The sequence below is a fragment of the Loxodonta africana genome, chromosome 17 (genome assembly GCF_030014295.1).
Source record: "Loxodonta africana isolate mLoxAfr1 chromosome 17, mLoxAfr1.hap2, whole genome shotgun sequence".
In the NCBI taxonomy this organism is placed as follows: Eukaryota; Metazoa; Chordata; class Mammalia; order Proboscidea; family Elephantidae; genus Loxodonta; species Loxodonta africana.
Genome location: NC_087358.1, coordinates 750,946 through 768,227, shown reverse-complemented (window position 1 = coordinate 768,227; position 17,282 = coordinate 750,946). Strand labels below are relative to the sequence as shown.

The 17,282-nt window shown below is 40.0% G+C and overlaps 1 protein-coding gene across 1 annotated transcript in view; it reads right to left on the bottom strand.

The window, feature by feature from the left end:
* Positions 1 to 4,925: 4,925 nt before the first annotated feature.
* The window catches only part of CCDC169 (coiled-coil domain containing 169), a 76,852-nt gene continuing 64,495 nt past the window's right edge, over positions 4,926 to 17,282 (bottom strand). The window contains exon 8 of the mRNA XM_064269915.1: positions 4,926 to 5,517. Coding sequence (XP_064125985.1) covers positions 5,418 to 5,517 — 100 coding nt within the window. The 3' untranslated portion in view covers positions 4,926 to 5,417. The remainder of the gene's footprint in view (positions 5,518 to 17,282) is intronic.

Below are 17,282 nucleotides of genomic sequence, written 5' to 3'. Positions count from 1 at the left end.
TGAAATAAAGGCTTTTTCAGACAAACACAAGAGAAAATTCACGCCAGCAAACCTGAACTTCCAGAAATGTTAGAGGAAGTCCCTCCAGTGGGAGGAGAATATGCCAAAGAAAGTTTGGCTTTACACAAAGGAATAACTAGTGCCAGGAATGGTAAATATGTGCGTAAATATAAACTTTAAATGCATGGATTTCATTAGACTAGTGGAGTCAGAGCTGATCAAAAAGTGAGGGCAGTACCTCAGGGTGGAACAGAGCCAGGAAGACACGGAAAGACCAGCACTGCATGATCTCAGGGAAATGAAACAAGCAATTATACAGAAACCATAAGTAATCAGTGGTTTCCAGGGGAGAAGGAAGGAAAACAAGGAGTTTTTGCTTTGGGTGCACTGAAGACATGTTAATTGGTGGCAGGGTAATTTGAAAAAAAAAGCAAAAATGGCTGTAGAACTTGACGAATGTGATCAATGCCACCGAAGTGTACCTGTAGAAACCGGTGAACTAGCGTATGTGTTATGTGTGTGCCTCAATAATAAAAATTAAATAGTTTATCTTACTGAAATAAGTAGCTGTAACATAGACACAGAAAAGGCTACTAAAAAGAAAATTGTGTTATTGTTGAGCTTATGTTGCAACAGTAATCCTTAATCCAAAATAAAAAATTCTCGTCTGGTAGAATATGAACATCATTTAGTACTAAAATTGATATAAGTAACTCTGAGTGATGAAAAACTAGAAATAAAGTCTGAAACAAAAACCATATCTCTCCATAAATTAAAAATTATGCAGTTCCAGATAAAGTCAAAAGGTGCTTTATAAACATCTCCTCAAAATTATCAAGCAACAGATAGATGGACTTAAAGAAGCCAAAGGAAGCTATTTGGAATTAGCTTCTAACTATCCCCTCATTATTCTTCTGGCTCGGAGAGCTTCTGGAAGTTTCTTAGCTGGAAAATCCCACTCAAAAATATGCTCTTAACAATGGCACTACCAACACATTTTATTTTTTAAGATCACATTTTCTGAGAAGATCAAATAATACTTAATTTAAATTTACCTGAAAATTCATATTACATTTTTAATGTATTCTTAAAATTTGTTTTGGATAACGTCTTTATTGAGATATAATGCATGTAATATACAATTGACTGACTAAAAGTGTACAGTTCAATGGGTTTTAGAACACTCACGAAACTCTACAACCAGACGGTCTGCAGCTATTACCAATCAATTTGAGAATATTTTCATCACTCCAAGAGGAAACCCTGTACCAGTCAGCAGTCCCTCCTCATTCCCCTCCAGCCCTAGCAGTGACAAACCTACTTCCCGTCTCTATGGATTTGCCTATTCTGGACATTTGATATAAACGGAGTCATACAATACGTGGTCTTTTGGGCCTTCTTTCACTTAGCATAATGTTCTCAAAGTTTACACATGTGGGAGCATGTATCAGTACTTCATTTCTTTTTCGTGGCTGGGTAATATTCCAGTGTATGTATATACCACATTTCAGTTCTCCATTTATCAGTTGGTGGACATGTGCCTTGTTTTCACCTTTAGGCTATTCTGAAAAACGCTAGTATAAACATTCGTGCACAAGCTTTTGTGTGGGCATGTTTTCATTTCTCTTGGGTACATACCCAGGAGTGGAACTGCTGCTCCATACGGTAACTCTGTGTTTATTTAACCGTTTGAAGAGCTGCCAGGCTATTTCCCAAAGTGACTGCACCATCTTCACACGCCCACCAGCAGTGCGTGAGGGTTCCAGTTTCTCTAAGTCCTGTGAACACTTGTTATTATCGACTTTTTATTACAGCAGCATTTTTATAAATAGGTACACTTGATATTTTGTAATACATTTAGACATTTTAAATTTTGAAATATATTAAATATTGTTTTACTGATTTTTGTTTTATGAATTCCAAATTTTTCAAAAAATAAATACTGATATCAATATGTATCTCAGCATTAAACAAAATAAAGACCCAAAGTGGTCATTTTTCCTCTGGTTACTGCAGTAATAATTGCATTTTCTTATAATACCTTACATGACAGATTACCCTCAGAGTTTAGAATAAGGAGAATTTTCTCTGTCCTTGTGTATTTCCTTCTTCAAAAAAAAAAAAAAACAGAACCCTGTAACTCATTCCTTCTTTGCACTGGCCACTGGAAAGCTCTAAGCTGGTGCTTTCTTACTTGGGAATTCTTGTAAGATTGTTTAGCTTTACATTTCTTACTTGACTGTTCACCTTTTACCTTGTGGGTGTTGTTGTTATACCTCTCTATTTGTTAAAAGCTAACTCACATCCCTTTCAGAGGCAAGGGGGATATTAAGAAGTAAATAAACATATATGGAGTAAGGGTCCTTCACATGCACAGCAATCCCAAGGCAATAGTTAGGGTAAACATTCCCAACTCTATAAATGAGGAAATGGTGGCAATGAAAAGTGATTTGCCCCAAGTCACAAGCTTGTAAGTGGCAAACTGATATTAGCACACAGATCTTAGAGCACTCCACTGTAGTTCTGCATACCGTTCTGGTAACATCCTATCACTCTGCTTGAGACAGCACTTTTCTGACATCAGGGGAGCTTATCCCAAAGTAGCTCCTGAGGATCCCTCACTCCAGTATGACAAGGGTCCGAGCGATCAGAGCTTCAGCTAGTACACCACCCCAGTGACAGGGTGAGTTCAAACCTCATCAGTTAATGATCAGAGCTTCAGCTAGGACGGGGTGACTTCACACCTCGTCAGTTAGTGATCAGAGCTTCAGCTAGTACACCACCCCACTGATGGGATGACTTCAAACTTTGTCAGTTAGTGGCCTGAGCTTCAGCTAGTACACCAACCCAGTGACGGGTTGATTTCAGACTTTGTCAGTTCAATACCCACAACAGCTTAGCTCCGTCTGAGAGAAACAAACATGTTTTATTTTTCAGTAATTCTGTGATTAACATTATTACTAATTTACATATTATTACTAATATGTAAATGATCAGTTTTCTGCTCATGCTAAGAAAGATGGTACAGAACATAAAAAAAATTAATATTTGATTATGTGGGTCATGGTACCTGATGTCTACCCATAGTCGATTGAATTGAGGGAAAATACTTTTAAATAGTTCCAATGTAGAATACTTTAGAGGAGTTACTTTATTTATTTTGAATTAATTTTTATTGTGCTTTAAGTGAAAGTTTATAAATCAGGTCAGTCTCTCATATAAAAATTTACATATACCTTGCTATACACTCCTGATTGCTCTCTCCCTAATGAGATAGCACAGTCTTTCCCTCCACTCTCTCTCCTCATGTCCATTTGGGCAGCTCCTGGCCCCCTCTGTCCTCTCATCTCCCCTCCAGACAGGAGATGCCAACACAGTCTCATGTGTCTACTTGATTGAAGGAAGCTCATTCTTCACCGGTATGTTCTATCCCATAGTCCAATCCAAACCCTGTCTGAAGAGTTGGCTTTGGGAATGGTTCCTGCCTTGGGCTAACAGAAGGTCTGGGGACCATGGCCTCCGGGGTCCTTCTATCCCCAGTCTGACCATTAAGTCTGGTCTTTTGACGAGAATTTGGGGTCTGCATCCCACTGCTCTCCTGCTCCCTCGGGGGCTCTCTGTTGTGTTCCCTGTCAGGGCAGTCATCGGTTGTGGCTGGGCACCATCTAGCTCTTCTGGTCTCAGGCTGATGTAGTCTCTGGTTTATGTGGTCCTTTCTGTCTCTTAGGCTCATAATTACCTTGTGTCTTTGGTGTTCTTCATTCTTCCTTGCTCCAGGTAGGTTGAGACCAACTGATGGATCTTAAATGGCTGCTTGCTAGCATTTAAGACCCCAGACACCACTCTCCAAAGTGGGATGCAGAATGTTTTCTTAATAGATTTTATTATGCTAATTGGCTTAGATGTTCCTTGAAACCATGGTCCACAAACCCCTGCCCCTGCTACTCTGGCCTATGAAGTGTTCAGTTTATTCAGGAAACTTCTTTGCTTTTGGTTTAGTCCAGTTGTGTTGACCACTCCTATATTGTGTGTTGTCTCTCCCCTCACATAAAATAAAACTTATCTACTATCTAATTAGTGAAAACCCCTTTCCCTCCCTCCCTCGCTCGCTCCCTCTTCTTGTAACCATCAAAGAATATTTTCTTCTTTGTTTAAACTATTTCTCCAGTTCTTATAATAGTGGTCTTATACAGTATTTGTCCTCTTGCAACTGACTAATTTTACTCAGCATAATGTCTTCCAGATTTCAGTGAGTTACTTTATATTTCTCTGCATTACATTTTAAAGTCACATGAAAGAACTGCTAATTTGGCTCTATGAAATTTATGCATTCTTCCTTAAAGAAAGTGATCATCTACACAAGTAGTTGCAGAAATACATTTCGTATTCATTACTGGTTGTACTGAACAGAGTTCAAGTTTTAGTACCAGATGTATACTGAGAACACTACTGGCTGGAAACCATACTTAACTGAGGGTGATTTATGGAAACTGAAACTCCAAGAGTAACTCCACTTTTCAAGCTGGGCGAATAATTACATATATGTTTCAGATCTACATGATATTTTTAAAAACAGTCGAAACATGATTAGGAGAATTCAATAAATTCTACAAATACCTTAGAGGAACCCTTCTTCTAGACCCATCCTACCACCACTTGTAAGTATTTTGAACACTCGCAAAGCTTGGGCTGAAGAACTAGGCCATCAGTATGAGTTCAAAAACAGGACAAAATGCCTTAAACCATCATAAGCTAAATGGCAGGATCCTATAATTGAGTAACTCTTGAATTTCTAGAATGATAAGACACCTCAGAAGCTGAATAGTTTGCCTCGGCATCTTACAAGCATGGAGTGAGGTAAGGGCACCTGGCCAGGATCTCAGAGGCTCACGGCAGAGTGGACAGTACCTGAGATGATTCCCGATTCAAAGCTGTTCGGCTATACTATGATATTTCAAGTCTAAATGTTTAAAATGCTTTTGATTTGCAGCTTTGTTTAAACTTGAATTTAAGAACCAAACATAGTAGAGCCTAAATTAGCAAAATAATTTGATGGCCTCATATTTTTAGCTAATGGCCAACTAGAAACCAGATATAAAGCAGTGCGACTATCAGAGCAGATCATGGGTAGGTGTGGGTATACATATATGGGTGTATTATCAAAGGCAAACGAGCTGAGGTCAACCTTCAGCTTTCTTAGTATTTCTTAACAGTCACAAACACTGCTAGGTATCTTAGAGTTGTGAGAAAATTGCTTTCATGCAAAGAAAGGAATGAACTTCTGGAAGAGAAGCTAAAGTGAGGTTTGGGAGCTCTTATCTATTTCATTCCCTGAAAAAAGTGTGTTGAACATTCACTTTGCAAACTGAGTATCAGAGGTGAAAAAAGAAGAATTACAAGTCCGCACAGTTGTGGAATCACGGGTTGAGTTTTGGAAGGTAGCTGGTTCTTGTCATCTTCTTCACTGGTCCCTTCTTGGCACTCATTGTCTTCTGATTAACTGAATAAGATTTCCCCCTGGAATGTAATAAGTGTGAATCACGATTTTTCAGTCACCATTTTGTATGACAAAAGTGAATATCACCCATTTCTTCCAGCCCACAGTCCTTTGCTGGGAAACCTTCCCCTGCAGAGTTTCTGCTTTCAGGCCAATTGTGGGCACCAACATGTGATATCTTACCACAGCTGGAGAGCAACCAGCTCAAGGACAGCCAACTCGAAGGCTGGGAAGCCACCCATGAGGTGGCCAAATGTGCAGGGCTTTGTCTAAAGAAGGATGAGACATTGTTGGGTATCTTCTCACCCTTGGGAATTTGAATTAAAGCTAAGAGAAACATATACACACACATACATATATATAGTAAAACCTGTGAAAGCCAGAAGCTGTGTAAGGTAGGAACCCATCAGAGAAGGTAACCTCAAATATTTTCCACTAAAACTAGCAATAGAAGAGTGGTAAGATTGCACCCTGTCAAAGGCAGAATACTTGCAATACCCGGAAAAATAAGGTAGTCTGTCAAGTTCCAGCTGTCACAGGTTTCACTGTATGTATATGTGTGTGTGTGTATTCACACACATATATTCATACACAGAGAGAGAGAGAATGGCAATGATGAAGTAGAGCAGGAACAGTAAAGCAAAGTAAGGATTCACGAGTAAGCCAAAGATATAAATCACCTAAAATTGTAAGAAAATAGAAACCATGATAGAGAAGAAATATAGAAAGTGAAGATGGCAGTAAAGAGAAGACAAGAGAGCAGAGATGGAACAAGTGGATCCTTATGCTACAAATAAGAACAGCATGCCAGCTGTAGCAGGGACTGTCCTAAGTGCTTTACATCCACTAACTTGTGTAAACCTCACACTGTCCCTGTGCTGTAGCTGCTATTATTCGCCCTACTGTACAGATCAAAGAAAAAAAAGTTAGTAGTGATGGATCTGGAGTGTGAATCCAGGCAGGCTGGGTCCAAAGTCTTTATTTGTAATCACTGTTTTATGTAGCAGACCACTAGGTGAAGATCCATGGACCCCTAGTGCTGGGTCCTTCCAGCTGCCTTGAATTCTAATCTCTCAGGACAAGTTATGCTGGAATTCCTGTTCTCGGATTTCCATTGGACCCCTTTTCCTTTTTTGGCCCTCTGTATCTTTATGAAGCCGACCTCCCCACACTCTTATTTGACCCAGGAAGAGTCGCTTCAACGTCCTGCAATGTGACTTAGAAAATGTTTTAGTTAGGGAGTGACATCAGCAAAAACAGTTGAGTAAACCAAACCAAACCAAACCAAACCCACTGCCGTGGAATCAGTTCTGACCCATAGCAACCACATAGAGGACATTCAAAAATTCTTTCCTCAATATAAGCAATGAGATCTCTGAAACTTTACCAAATACCTGCAGCAATCTGGGGAGCATTTATTCAAGAAAAATAGCTGAAATTCAGGGCAGTGAGCTTTGTCACATGTTTAACTCATCCTATTTCTATCTTTCCTCTCTCCAGCTCCACAAATCTCCAAAGCCAAGAGCCCACAATCTTGGTGAAAACTGGCAGCCTGTCAGCCACCAGAGAAGGCAGAAAGGCTCCTTCAAAGTCTCATTCCCACAGCAATATCTTCATTTGAACAGTCTGGTGGTTACTACCTGTAAGTCATTTCTTTTGCTGTGTTGTTGAGTTATTTTCTTAGTGGCTTCTCTGGGGGGTTACAGTTAACATCTTAAACAGTCCAGATTAACACCAACTGAATTTCAATAGTATGTTGTCTTAGGCTGGGTTCTCTACAGAAGCAAAACCAGTAAAGCCTATAAATATATAGAGAGATTTATATCAAAGAAATGGCTCACATGATTGTAGAGGCTAGAATGTCCCAAGTCCATGGATTAAGATGAGGCTTCTCCCAATTCATGCAGCCACAGGGGCTGCCGAACCCAAGATTGACAGGTCGGAGAGCAGGGCTCCACTCGCAGGCTGTCAAGATCAACTAATCCCAAAATCGGCAGATAAGCTGACAGCTCAAGTGCCAAGAACCAGAGGTCACACGAACAGGAGCCAGCCGCAGGATCCAGTGTGAGCAAAAAGCCAGCACATCTGCTTATATTTGGATGCAGGCCACACCCCCAAGGAAACTCCCTTTCAACTGATTGGCTACTCAAGACGATCCCATCATGGGAATAATCACATATAAACACTGAGAATCATGGCCCAGCCAAGCTGACACACAATCTTAACCATCACATGTATCAACAGTTTAACAATAATAGTTGGAGACTTCAATATGCCACTTTCAGTAATGGGTAGAACAACTAGACAGACTACAGCAAGGGAATAGAAGACTTAAACAACACTACAAGCCAACTAGACCCACAGACATCTGCAGAACACTCCACCCAACAAAAGCAAAATTCACATTCTTCTCACATGTGCATGGAACATTCTCCAGGATAACCAGATGCTAGGCCATAAAACAAGGATACAAATCACATGAAGTATATTCTTTGATCACAATGGATTAAAATTACAAATCGGTGATAGAGAAATTTGGGATATTCACAAATATTTGGAAATGAAACAAACACAATCCTAAATAACCCATCATTCAAAGAAGCAATCAAAGGGGAAATTAGAAAATACTTTGAGATGAATGAAAATGCAACATACCAAAACTCATAGGATACAGCTAAACCAGTGCTTAGCGGGAAATTCATAGGTGTAAATGCCTAATTTAAAAGGAAAAATCTCAAATCAATAGCCCACTTGTCTACTTTAAAATATAGAAAAAGAACAAAAGAGCAAACTAAACCCAAAGCAAGCAGAAGGAAATAATAAAGATTAGAGCAGAAATCATTGAAAGGCCAGCATAAACAGAAAAACAATAGACAAAAGGCACAAGCCCAAAATTTAGTTCTTTGAAATGATCAAATTACTGACAAACCTTTAGATAGACTGACCAAGAAAAAAAAGAAAGAAGACCCAAACTAACAAACACAGGGATATTACTTACAGAAATAAAAAGAATTATAGATGAATGCTATGAGCAATTAAATTTCTAGAAAGACAAAAACTACTGAATTTGACTCAAGTAGAAATAAGTAATCTGAACAGACCCATAACAAGTAAAAAGATGAATTAGTAATCAAAAAACTTTTCACAAAGAAAAGCCAGGACCACATGACTTCACTAGTCAATTCCACCAAACATTTAAAAAAGTATTAACACCATTCCTTCAAAAACTCTTCATCAAAAAAAAAAAAAGTTTTTAAAAGAAGGATAGAACACTTTGCAATTCATTCTATGAGGCCAGTAGTACACTTACATCAAAACAAGACAAAAATATAACAAGAGAATAAACCTACAAACCAATATCCTTTATGAATATAAAGAAAAAAAAATATAGAAGCAAAAATTCTCAACAGCATATTAAAAGGATTACACACCACGACCAAGTGGTATTTATCCCAGAATTACAAGATTGGTTCAATGCATGAAAATTAATCAATATAATACACCATATTAATTTGTCCTTTAGGACAAAAACCAGATAACCATCTCAATAAATGAAGAAAAAGCATTTGACAAACTCTAACACCGTTTCATGATAAAAACATTCGACAAACTAGGAATAGAAGGAAACTTTCTCATCCTGATAAAAGGCATTTATGAAAAGTCCACAACCAACATTACACCTAACACTGCAAATTAATACCAGGAATAAGACAAGGATGTTCACTGTTACCAGTTATGTTCAACAGTTTACTGGGGGGTTTAGCCAGGTCTATTAGACAAGAAAAGGGGGTCATATGAATACAGATTGGAAAAGAAACATAAACCTTTGCAGACGATATAATCTAGTATGAAGAAAACCTAAGCAATCCACAAAAATAAACTACTAGTGTTCATAAATAAGTCCCTCAAGGTAGCAGGGTACAAGAGCAATACGCATAAATCAATTACATTTCTATACACTAACACTGAACAGCCAAAAAATGACATTACCATAATTCCATTTAAAATAGCATGAGAAAAAAGAACATACTACAAAAAAAATTCAACCAAAAAGGGCAAGACTTGTACATTGAAAACTTCAAAATATTGCTGAAAGAAATTAAGGGCCTAAATAAGTGGAAAAACATCCTGTGGTCCTGAATTAAAAGACTTAATATTGTTACAACAGTAATATTTCTCAAATTCATGTACAGATTCAACAAAATCCCAGCTGCCTCTTTTCAGAAATTGACCAGCTGATCATAAAATTCATATGGAAATGCAGGGACCCAGAATAGCCAACAAAAACAATTTTGTAAAAAAAGGAATATAGTCAGCAAACTCATATTGCCTGATTTCAGACCTTACTACAAACCTATAGTAATCGAGACAGCATGGTGCTGGCCTAAGGATAAATACAAAGATTAATGGAATAGAATTGAAAGTCCAAAAATAGATGTATATATTTAGGAGCAATGGGTTTTTGACAAAGATGCCAAGACAATTCAATGGGGGTAAGAAAAGTCTTTTCTAGTTATTCTGGGATAACTACAAAACCACATGCGAAAGACTGAAATTAGACCCCTACCCTCACATCATATACAAAAATTCACTCTGAATGGATCAAAGACCTAAACGTAAAAGCTAAAACTATATGACCCCCAGAGGAAACAATGGGTTTAAAACCGTGAACTTGGATTAGGCAATGGTTTCTTAGTTGTGATACCTAAAGTAAAAGCAACCATAGAAAATAGATCAATTGGATTTCAAGAGTATTAAAAAATTATATGCTTCAAAGTACACTGTAAGGAAAGACAACCCACAGAATGGGAGAAAATATCTGCAATAATATAACTGATGAAAGGTTTGTATCCAGAATACATAAAGAACTCTTACAACTCAACAATAAAAGACAAATAATCTAATTAAAAATGTGAAAGGAATTTGAAGAGACATTTCTCCAAATAACATATACAAATGGTGACAATAAGCACATGAAAAGAATTTTAACACCATTAATCACTAGAGAAATGCAAATCAAAACCACAATGAGATACCACTTCATGATCACTGTTGTTGTTGTTAGGTGCTATCAAGTCAGTTCCGACTCATAGCGACCTTATGTACAGCAGAATGAAACACTGCCTGGTCCCGTGACACTATCGCAATTTTGATGCCTGAGCCCACTGTTGCAGCCACTGTGTCAATCCATCTCGTTGAGGGTCTTCCTCTTTTTTGCTGGTTCTCTACTTTACCAAGCATGATATCCTTCTCCAGGTACTGGTCCCTCCTGATAATGTGTCCAAAATATGTGAGACAAAGTCTTGCCATCTTGCTTCTAAGGAGCACTCTGGCTGTACTTCTTCCAAGACAGATTTGTTCATTCTTCTGGCAGCCCATGGTATAATTCAATATTCTTCACCAACACCATAATTTAAAGGTGTCGATTCTTCTTCAGCCTTCCCTATTTATTGTCCAGCTTCCACAGGCATATGAGGCCATTGAGAAAACCATGGCTTAGATCAGGTGTGCCTTATTCCTCAAAGTGACATGTTTGCTTTTTAACGGTTTATAGAGGTCTTTTGCAGCAGATTTGCCCAACGCAGTACCTTGTCTGATTCCTTGGCTGCTGCTTCCATGGGTGTTGATTGTGAAACCAAGTAAAATGAAATCCTTGACAACTCAGTATTTCCTCCATTTATCATGATGTTACTTACTGGTCCAGTTGTGAGGATTTTTGTTTTCTTACGATGAGATGCAATCTATACTGAAGGCTGTGGTCTTTGATCTTCATCAGTAAGTGCTTCAAGTTCTCTTCACTTTCAGGAAGCAAGGTTGTGTCATCTGCATAACACAGGTTGTTAATAAATCTTCCTCCAATCCTGATGTCCCATTCTTCATATAGTCCAGCTTCACAGATTACTTGCTCAGCATACAGACTGAATAATTAGGTGAAAGGATGCAACTCTGATGCACACATTTCCTGATTTTAAACCATGCAGCATCTCCTTGTTCTGTTAAATGACTGCCTCTTGGTCTATGTATAGATTCCTCATGAGCACAATTAAGTGTTCTGGAATTCCCATTCTTTGCAATGTTATCCATAATTTGTTATGATCCACACAGTCGAATGCATAGTTAATAAAACACAGGTAAACATCCTTCTGGTATTCTTTGCTTTCAGCCAGAATCCATCTGATATCAGCAACGATATCCCTGGTTCCACATCCTCCCCTGAATAACCATCCTGGCAGGGGTAACTGACCCTCATCATCAGGACGACATATGGCTGCTGCTAAGTGATGGGGCACGGATGAACAGGTTTCACACCTAGGTGATCTACTTGGGTGCCTTTAGTACCACCTTTCCTAACTTTAAGGAGTCCTGGTAATGCAGTGATTAATGCTCTCTGAAAGGTCTCTCGTTCAAACTCACCAGGTACTCTGCCGAAGGTGTGGCAGTCTGCTTGCTTAAAGATCTCAGCTTTGGAAACCCTATGGGACAGTTCTACTCTGTCCTATAGGGTCCCTATGAGTTGGAACCAACTTGATGTCAATGGTTTTTTTTTTTTTTTGTAACCTGCCTCTTAAAGTTTCCCCCAGGAAAAGAGGCCCACCAGGGTCCTGAAGGAGCTGCTCCCAGAACTCATATGAAACCAGTAACGAAGTAGCACAGGGTGGACTGGGTGTTGCGCCACCTGGCTCTCCCTTCAGGACAGATTTCGTTCCCCGTCTGCTGGACCATGTGTCTGCTGATGGCTCTCAGGAGTCAGAATCCTTTGAGAATTTCCTCAGCTGAAGACAGCCACCTGCCCAGATAACACTCTTCTCCCAGGACAGCCCAACTCATGGTCGATGAGGGGCTATAAAAGCCCAGCCCTTCATCCCAACTCAGGAAAAGTCTGACGGGCCAGCCCAGCTTCAAAGCTCCGTGTGGGTCAACTGAAGCCTTGTTGCAACTACAGGCAATCCAAATTCTCCCTCTACCCAAACTTGCTTCCTTCCTTGCTCCCATGGGTGTTGATCCTAAAATAAAAACCAAACTTGTTGCTGTTGAGTCAATTTCGACTCATAGAGACCCTACAGGACAGAGCAGAACTGCCACATATGGTTTCCAAGGCACTAATCTTTACAGAAGTGGACTGTCACATGTCTCTCCTGTGGAGCGGCTTGTGGGTTTGAACTGCCAACCTTTCAGTTAGCAGCTGAGTGCTTAACCACCATGCCACCAGGCCTCCTTCATAGGGCTATAACCTAGTGACATTTGTCTGTATGTGTCTGTGTCTGTGTGTGTGCTTGCACACATATGGTTGATATATGATTAGGATGATGTTTTACTTTTATTTTCCAAAATATTTCCCCCTTGGAAGCAGGGAGTGGCAGGGCCAAGGTGCAGAGTAGTCAGATGCTTCCAGTGATCCCTCTTACAACAAAAACCCAAAGAAACAAGTGAAACAATTATATTTATGACAACCTGGGAGCTCTAAACATCAAAGTTAGAAAAAAGACTGAGTGGCAGGGGGAGGGAGAGATGGTTCAGAAGCGGAGTGGTGTTGCCGGACCTGAATCGCCGGGAACTCTCAGGCACCATTCCCAGAAGCGACTGCGGCGGGTTGGCAGTAGTGTTTGGCCACAGTTTCCTCAGGGAGAAACAGCCAGCCACACAGCCTACTCAGAGAAGAATGGCGCTCTCGGCAAATGCTAAGTACTAACGTATATTTCACTGTGCCCCCCACTCCAAGCCAGCTTTAGTGGCTGTTGATTTCCCTGGGCCTGAGATAGGTCCTGCTGAGCATTTTGAGCCATTCTCTTCTCTTGGAGAAGGAATAAATTCACAATTGGGGGAAAAGATAATCCACCAGCTCTACTAGCCTGGGGAGCTCAGGACAGGAGCAGCTCCTGTCCAGGCATAAACTGTCCATGGACTTTGAATACCTTGCCCCCCTGCATGGGCTTGTGTGGGCCTATTTCAGGAGAATAGGCCCTTGTTGGCAGAAAGCAACTGTTTCAGCTGTGTGGTGGAGAGGTGGGTGTTTGATGTTTGACACAGCTTTGCCTATTAAACAGGGTCCTCACCTACCCACAGCAGGGGCCTAAGGACTGGTAGCTCCACTCAGGTCACCCAGCCACCTGCAACAGGGGTCCAAGGATAACTGGTACTTCCCAGTCCTTAAAACCAAGAGCATTGGGTGCCCATGGTCTGTCTGTAGAACCCACCCACCTGTGCACTCTAGGGAACAGGGACGTGCTTTCCTCATAGACACTCGGGGGACAGTTGTCAGTTCCCTGCCTTGTTCAGAGCATGACCCCCCTCCTGCAACTAGATACCAGTACCTACACCAATCACCCCACCCCCTAAGACTGTAGGACAAAGCCTATACCACACACTTGATGACCAACTACCTGGACACCTGAGCTGAATCCATACAAGAAAAGTGAATGGACTCCTAGGCTCTTATACCTGATAACAGCTCTAGCCATCTGGTGACAGGATGTTAAGAGCTTCAAAGGTGAAAATAATCAAGCTAGCTCACTCGAGCAACCTATTTGTGCATATCAAAACAAAACAAAGAAGCTATGATATAGTAACCAAACATAAAATAAACTAATACAATAACTTATAGATTGCTCGGAGACAGCAGTCAATATCAAATCACAGAAAGAAACAGACCATGATCACGTCAACAAGCTCTCAGGACAAAAAATCAAGGCATCTTTTGGATGAAGGTGCCTTCCTGGGATTATTAGACGCAGAATTCAAAAGACTCGTAGACAGTACTCTTCCAGACATCAGGAACAAGATAAGGAACGAGATCAGGCAATACCGGAACAAGCCAAGGAACGCGTAGATAAAGCAGTTGAAGAAATTAAAAAGGTTATTCAAGAACATAATGAAAAATTTAATAAGCTGCAAGAATCCATAGAGAGGCAGCAATCAGAAATTCAGAAGATATATAATAAAATTACAGAATTAGACAACTCAATAGACAGTCAGAGGAGCAGAACTGAGCAAGCGGAAGGCAGAATTGGTGAGATTGAAGATAAACACTTGGCACCAATATATTTGAAGAAAAACCACATAACAGAATTAAAAAAAATGAAGAAACCTTAAGAATCATGTGGGACTCTATTAAGAGAAATAACCTACGAGTGATTGGGGTACCAGAACAGGGAGGGATAATAGAAAATACAGAAAGAATTGTTGAGGATTTGTTGGCAGAAAACTTCCCTGATATCGTGAAAGATGAGAAGATATCTATCCAAGATGCTCATCGAACTCTACGTAAGGTAGATCTTAAAGTCACCAAGACATATTATAATCAAACTTGCCAAAACCAAAGATAAAGAGAGAATTTTAAGAGCAGCTAGGAATAAACAAAAAGTCACCTACAAAGGATAGTCAATAAGAATAAGCTCAGACTACTTGGCAGAAACCAAGAAACCATGCAGGCGAGAAGGCAATGGGATGGCTTATACAAAAAATTGCCAGCCAAGAATCAAATATCCACCAAAACTGTCTCTCAAATATGAATGTGAAATTAGGACATTTCCAGATCAACAGAAGTTTAGGGAATTCGTAAAATACAAACCAAAACTACAAGAAATACTAACAGGAGTTCTCTGGTTAGAAAATCAATAATATCAGATACCAACCCAAGACTAGAGCACGGGACAGAGCAATCAGATGTCAACCCAGACAGGGAAATCACAAAAATAAATCCAGATAAAAAAACACTCAAAACAAAATAATTCCCCCTTAACTATTTAAGCAAATTTGAATATGAGAGGTGGTATCTTTTTTAAAAAATCTGAACAGGAAACAAACGTAATAATAATAATAAAAAAATTATTTAGGGTGGTTGTGCAGAAAAGAAATGCAGCAGGCCTGAGTCTGCTCTCCTTAAAAAGGACAACTTGCAGGGTTGGCCCCTGGCTGGCGTCTGGGAACCTGACTGGTCAACGGTTCCCTGCATAGATACAGAACTTCCTCTCAGTGAAAGAGAGGGTCACTGTGCCTACACTTTCACACAAACAGTACAGTTTTTGCCAAATGCCTGCTTTCCATCTTGTTGTTGTCGTTAGGTACCTTCTAGTAGCTTCCAACTCATAGAGGCCCTATCTACGTACAACAGAATGAAACACTGCCCATTCCTGTGCCATCCTCACAATCCTTGTTGTTTGAGCCCATTGTTGCATCCACTGTGTCAGTCCATCTTGTTAAGGGTCTTCCTCTTTTTCGTTGACTCTCTACTTTACCAAGCATGATGTCCTTCTCTGGGGACTGGTCCCTCCTCATAACATACCCAAAGTATGTGACAGATGCGTGGGGGCTTTCCATCTGGGAGTATGGAATTCTAGGAAATGCTAGGAGAGGGTGCCTAAGTGACCAGCCCCCAATAAAAACTTTGCGTGCTGATTCTCCAATGTGCTTCCCTAATAGATGACACATCACGTGTTCTCTCATGTGTTGTCACAACTTATCGTACATCGGGTGTGACTCTCGGAAGCTCATAGCTGGTTTCCTCTGGTTTTCACTCCAGGTGACTTGTCCCTTTGCTGATTCTGCTCTGTGCACTTCCGCTGTGATAAGTCTGAGCCACGAGGACAACTAATACTTAGTCCTGTGGGCCATTCTAGGACCACTGAGCACACAGTGGCTGTAGGGACGCCTGACACGCTGGCACAATGGTCCTTAGACAGAGGGCTTTTCCAACATTACTTTAATGTTTTAGTTATATTTCCAATAATGAAAAAGTACTAAGGTAATTAATTATAATTGAAAGCATTCGTGACTGTTTAGGGAAGAACACACTTTTTTTTTTCATTTTATTATTATTATTACACATTATTGTTTTTTCGGTGAAGGTTTAGACAGCCGTTTACATTTCCATCCAACAATTTCTACGCAAGTTGTTCAGTGACACTGGTCACATTCTTCACAATGTGTGAATATTCTTTTTTTTTTTGGTGCCTTGGGGACATGTGCCTAGTTTTTTTTTTTTTTTTTAATTGTGCTTTAGGTGAAAGTTTACAGCTCTAGTTAATTTCTCATACAATAATTTATGCACATTGTTATGTGACATTAGTTGCAATCCCTATAATATGACAGCACACACCCACTTTCCATCCCAGGTTTTCCATGTCCATACAATCAGTTTCTGTCATTTCCTGTCTTCTCGTCCCGCCTCCGGACAGGAGCTGCCCATTTGGTCTCGTGTATCTGTTTGACCTAAGAAGCACACTCTTGTGCGTGAACATTTTTATTATTTGTTCTGATTGTTCGATTTCCATTAATCTAGTTTCCCTATCCCCATACATTCTCATCTTTGTTTTAAAGTAATTGTTGACTGTTTGGTCTCATATAGGTGATTTTTAAAAGGAGCACCATACTTACAGGTGATACTCTTTATTTTTTGAGCCAACTTGTTATTTAGCTACAAGGTGAGCTCAGGAATTAGTTTTGGTTCAAGGTTTGAAGAGTATCTCAACACAATAGTCTAAGGGAGCCCTCCAGCCTCAACCAGCCCAGTAAGTCTGTTTTTATTTGTTTGTTTTTTCAGGAAATTGGAGTTCTGTTCCTCAGGAAAGAATACACTTTTATTCCTCCAGTTAAATAGCCAAACGTTGCTACTTCATAAACCCCCACCAGAGAAACTTGCCATATTGCATGCACGGTGAGCGCCACTTGCCTCGGCCTGAATTTGAAAAGGAATCTCACAGTTAACGCGTGTCTTGGTGAAACTTTTTATAGCGTTAAGTTATACCCAAGTGTACTCATGCTGCGTAGCCTATGGAGGTAAGGTTTC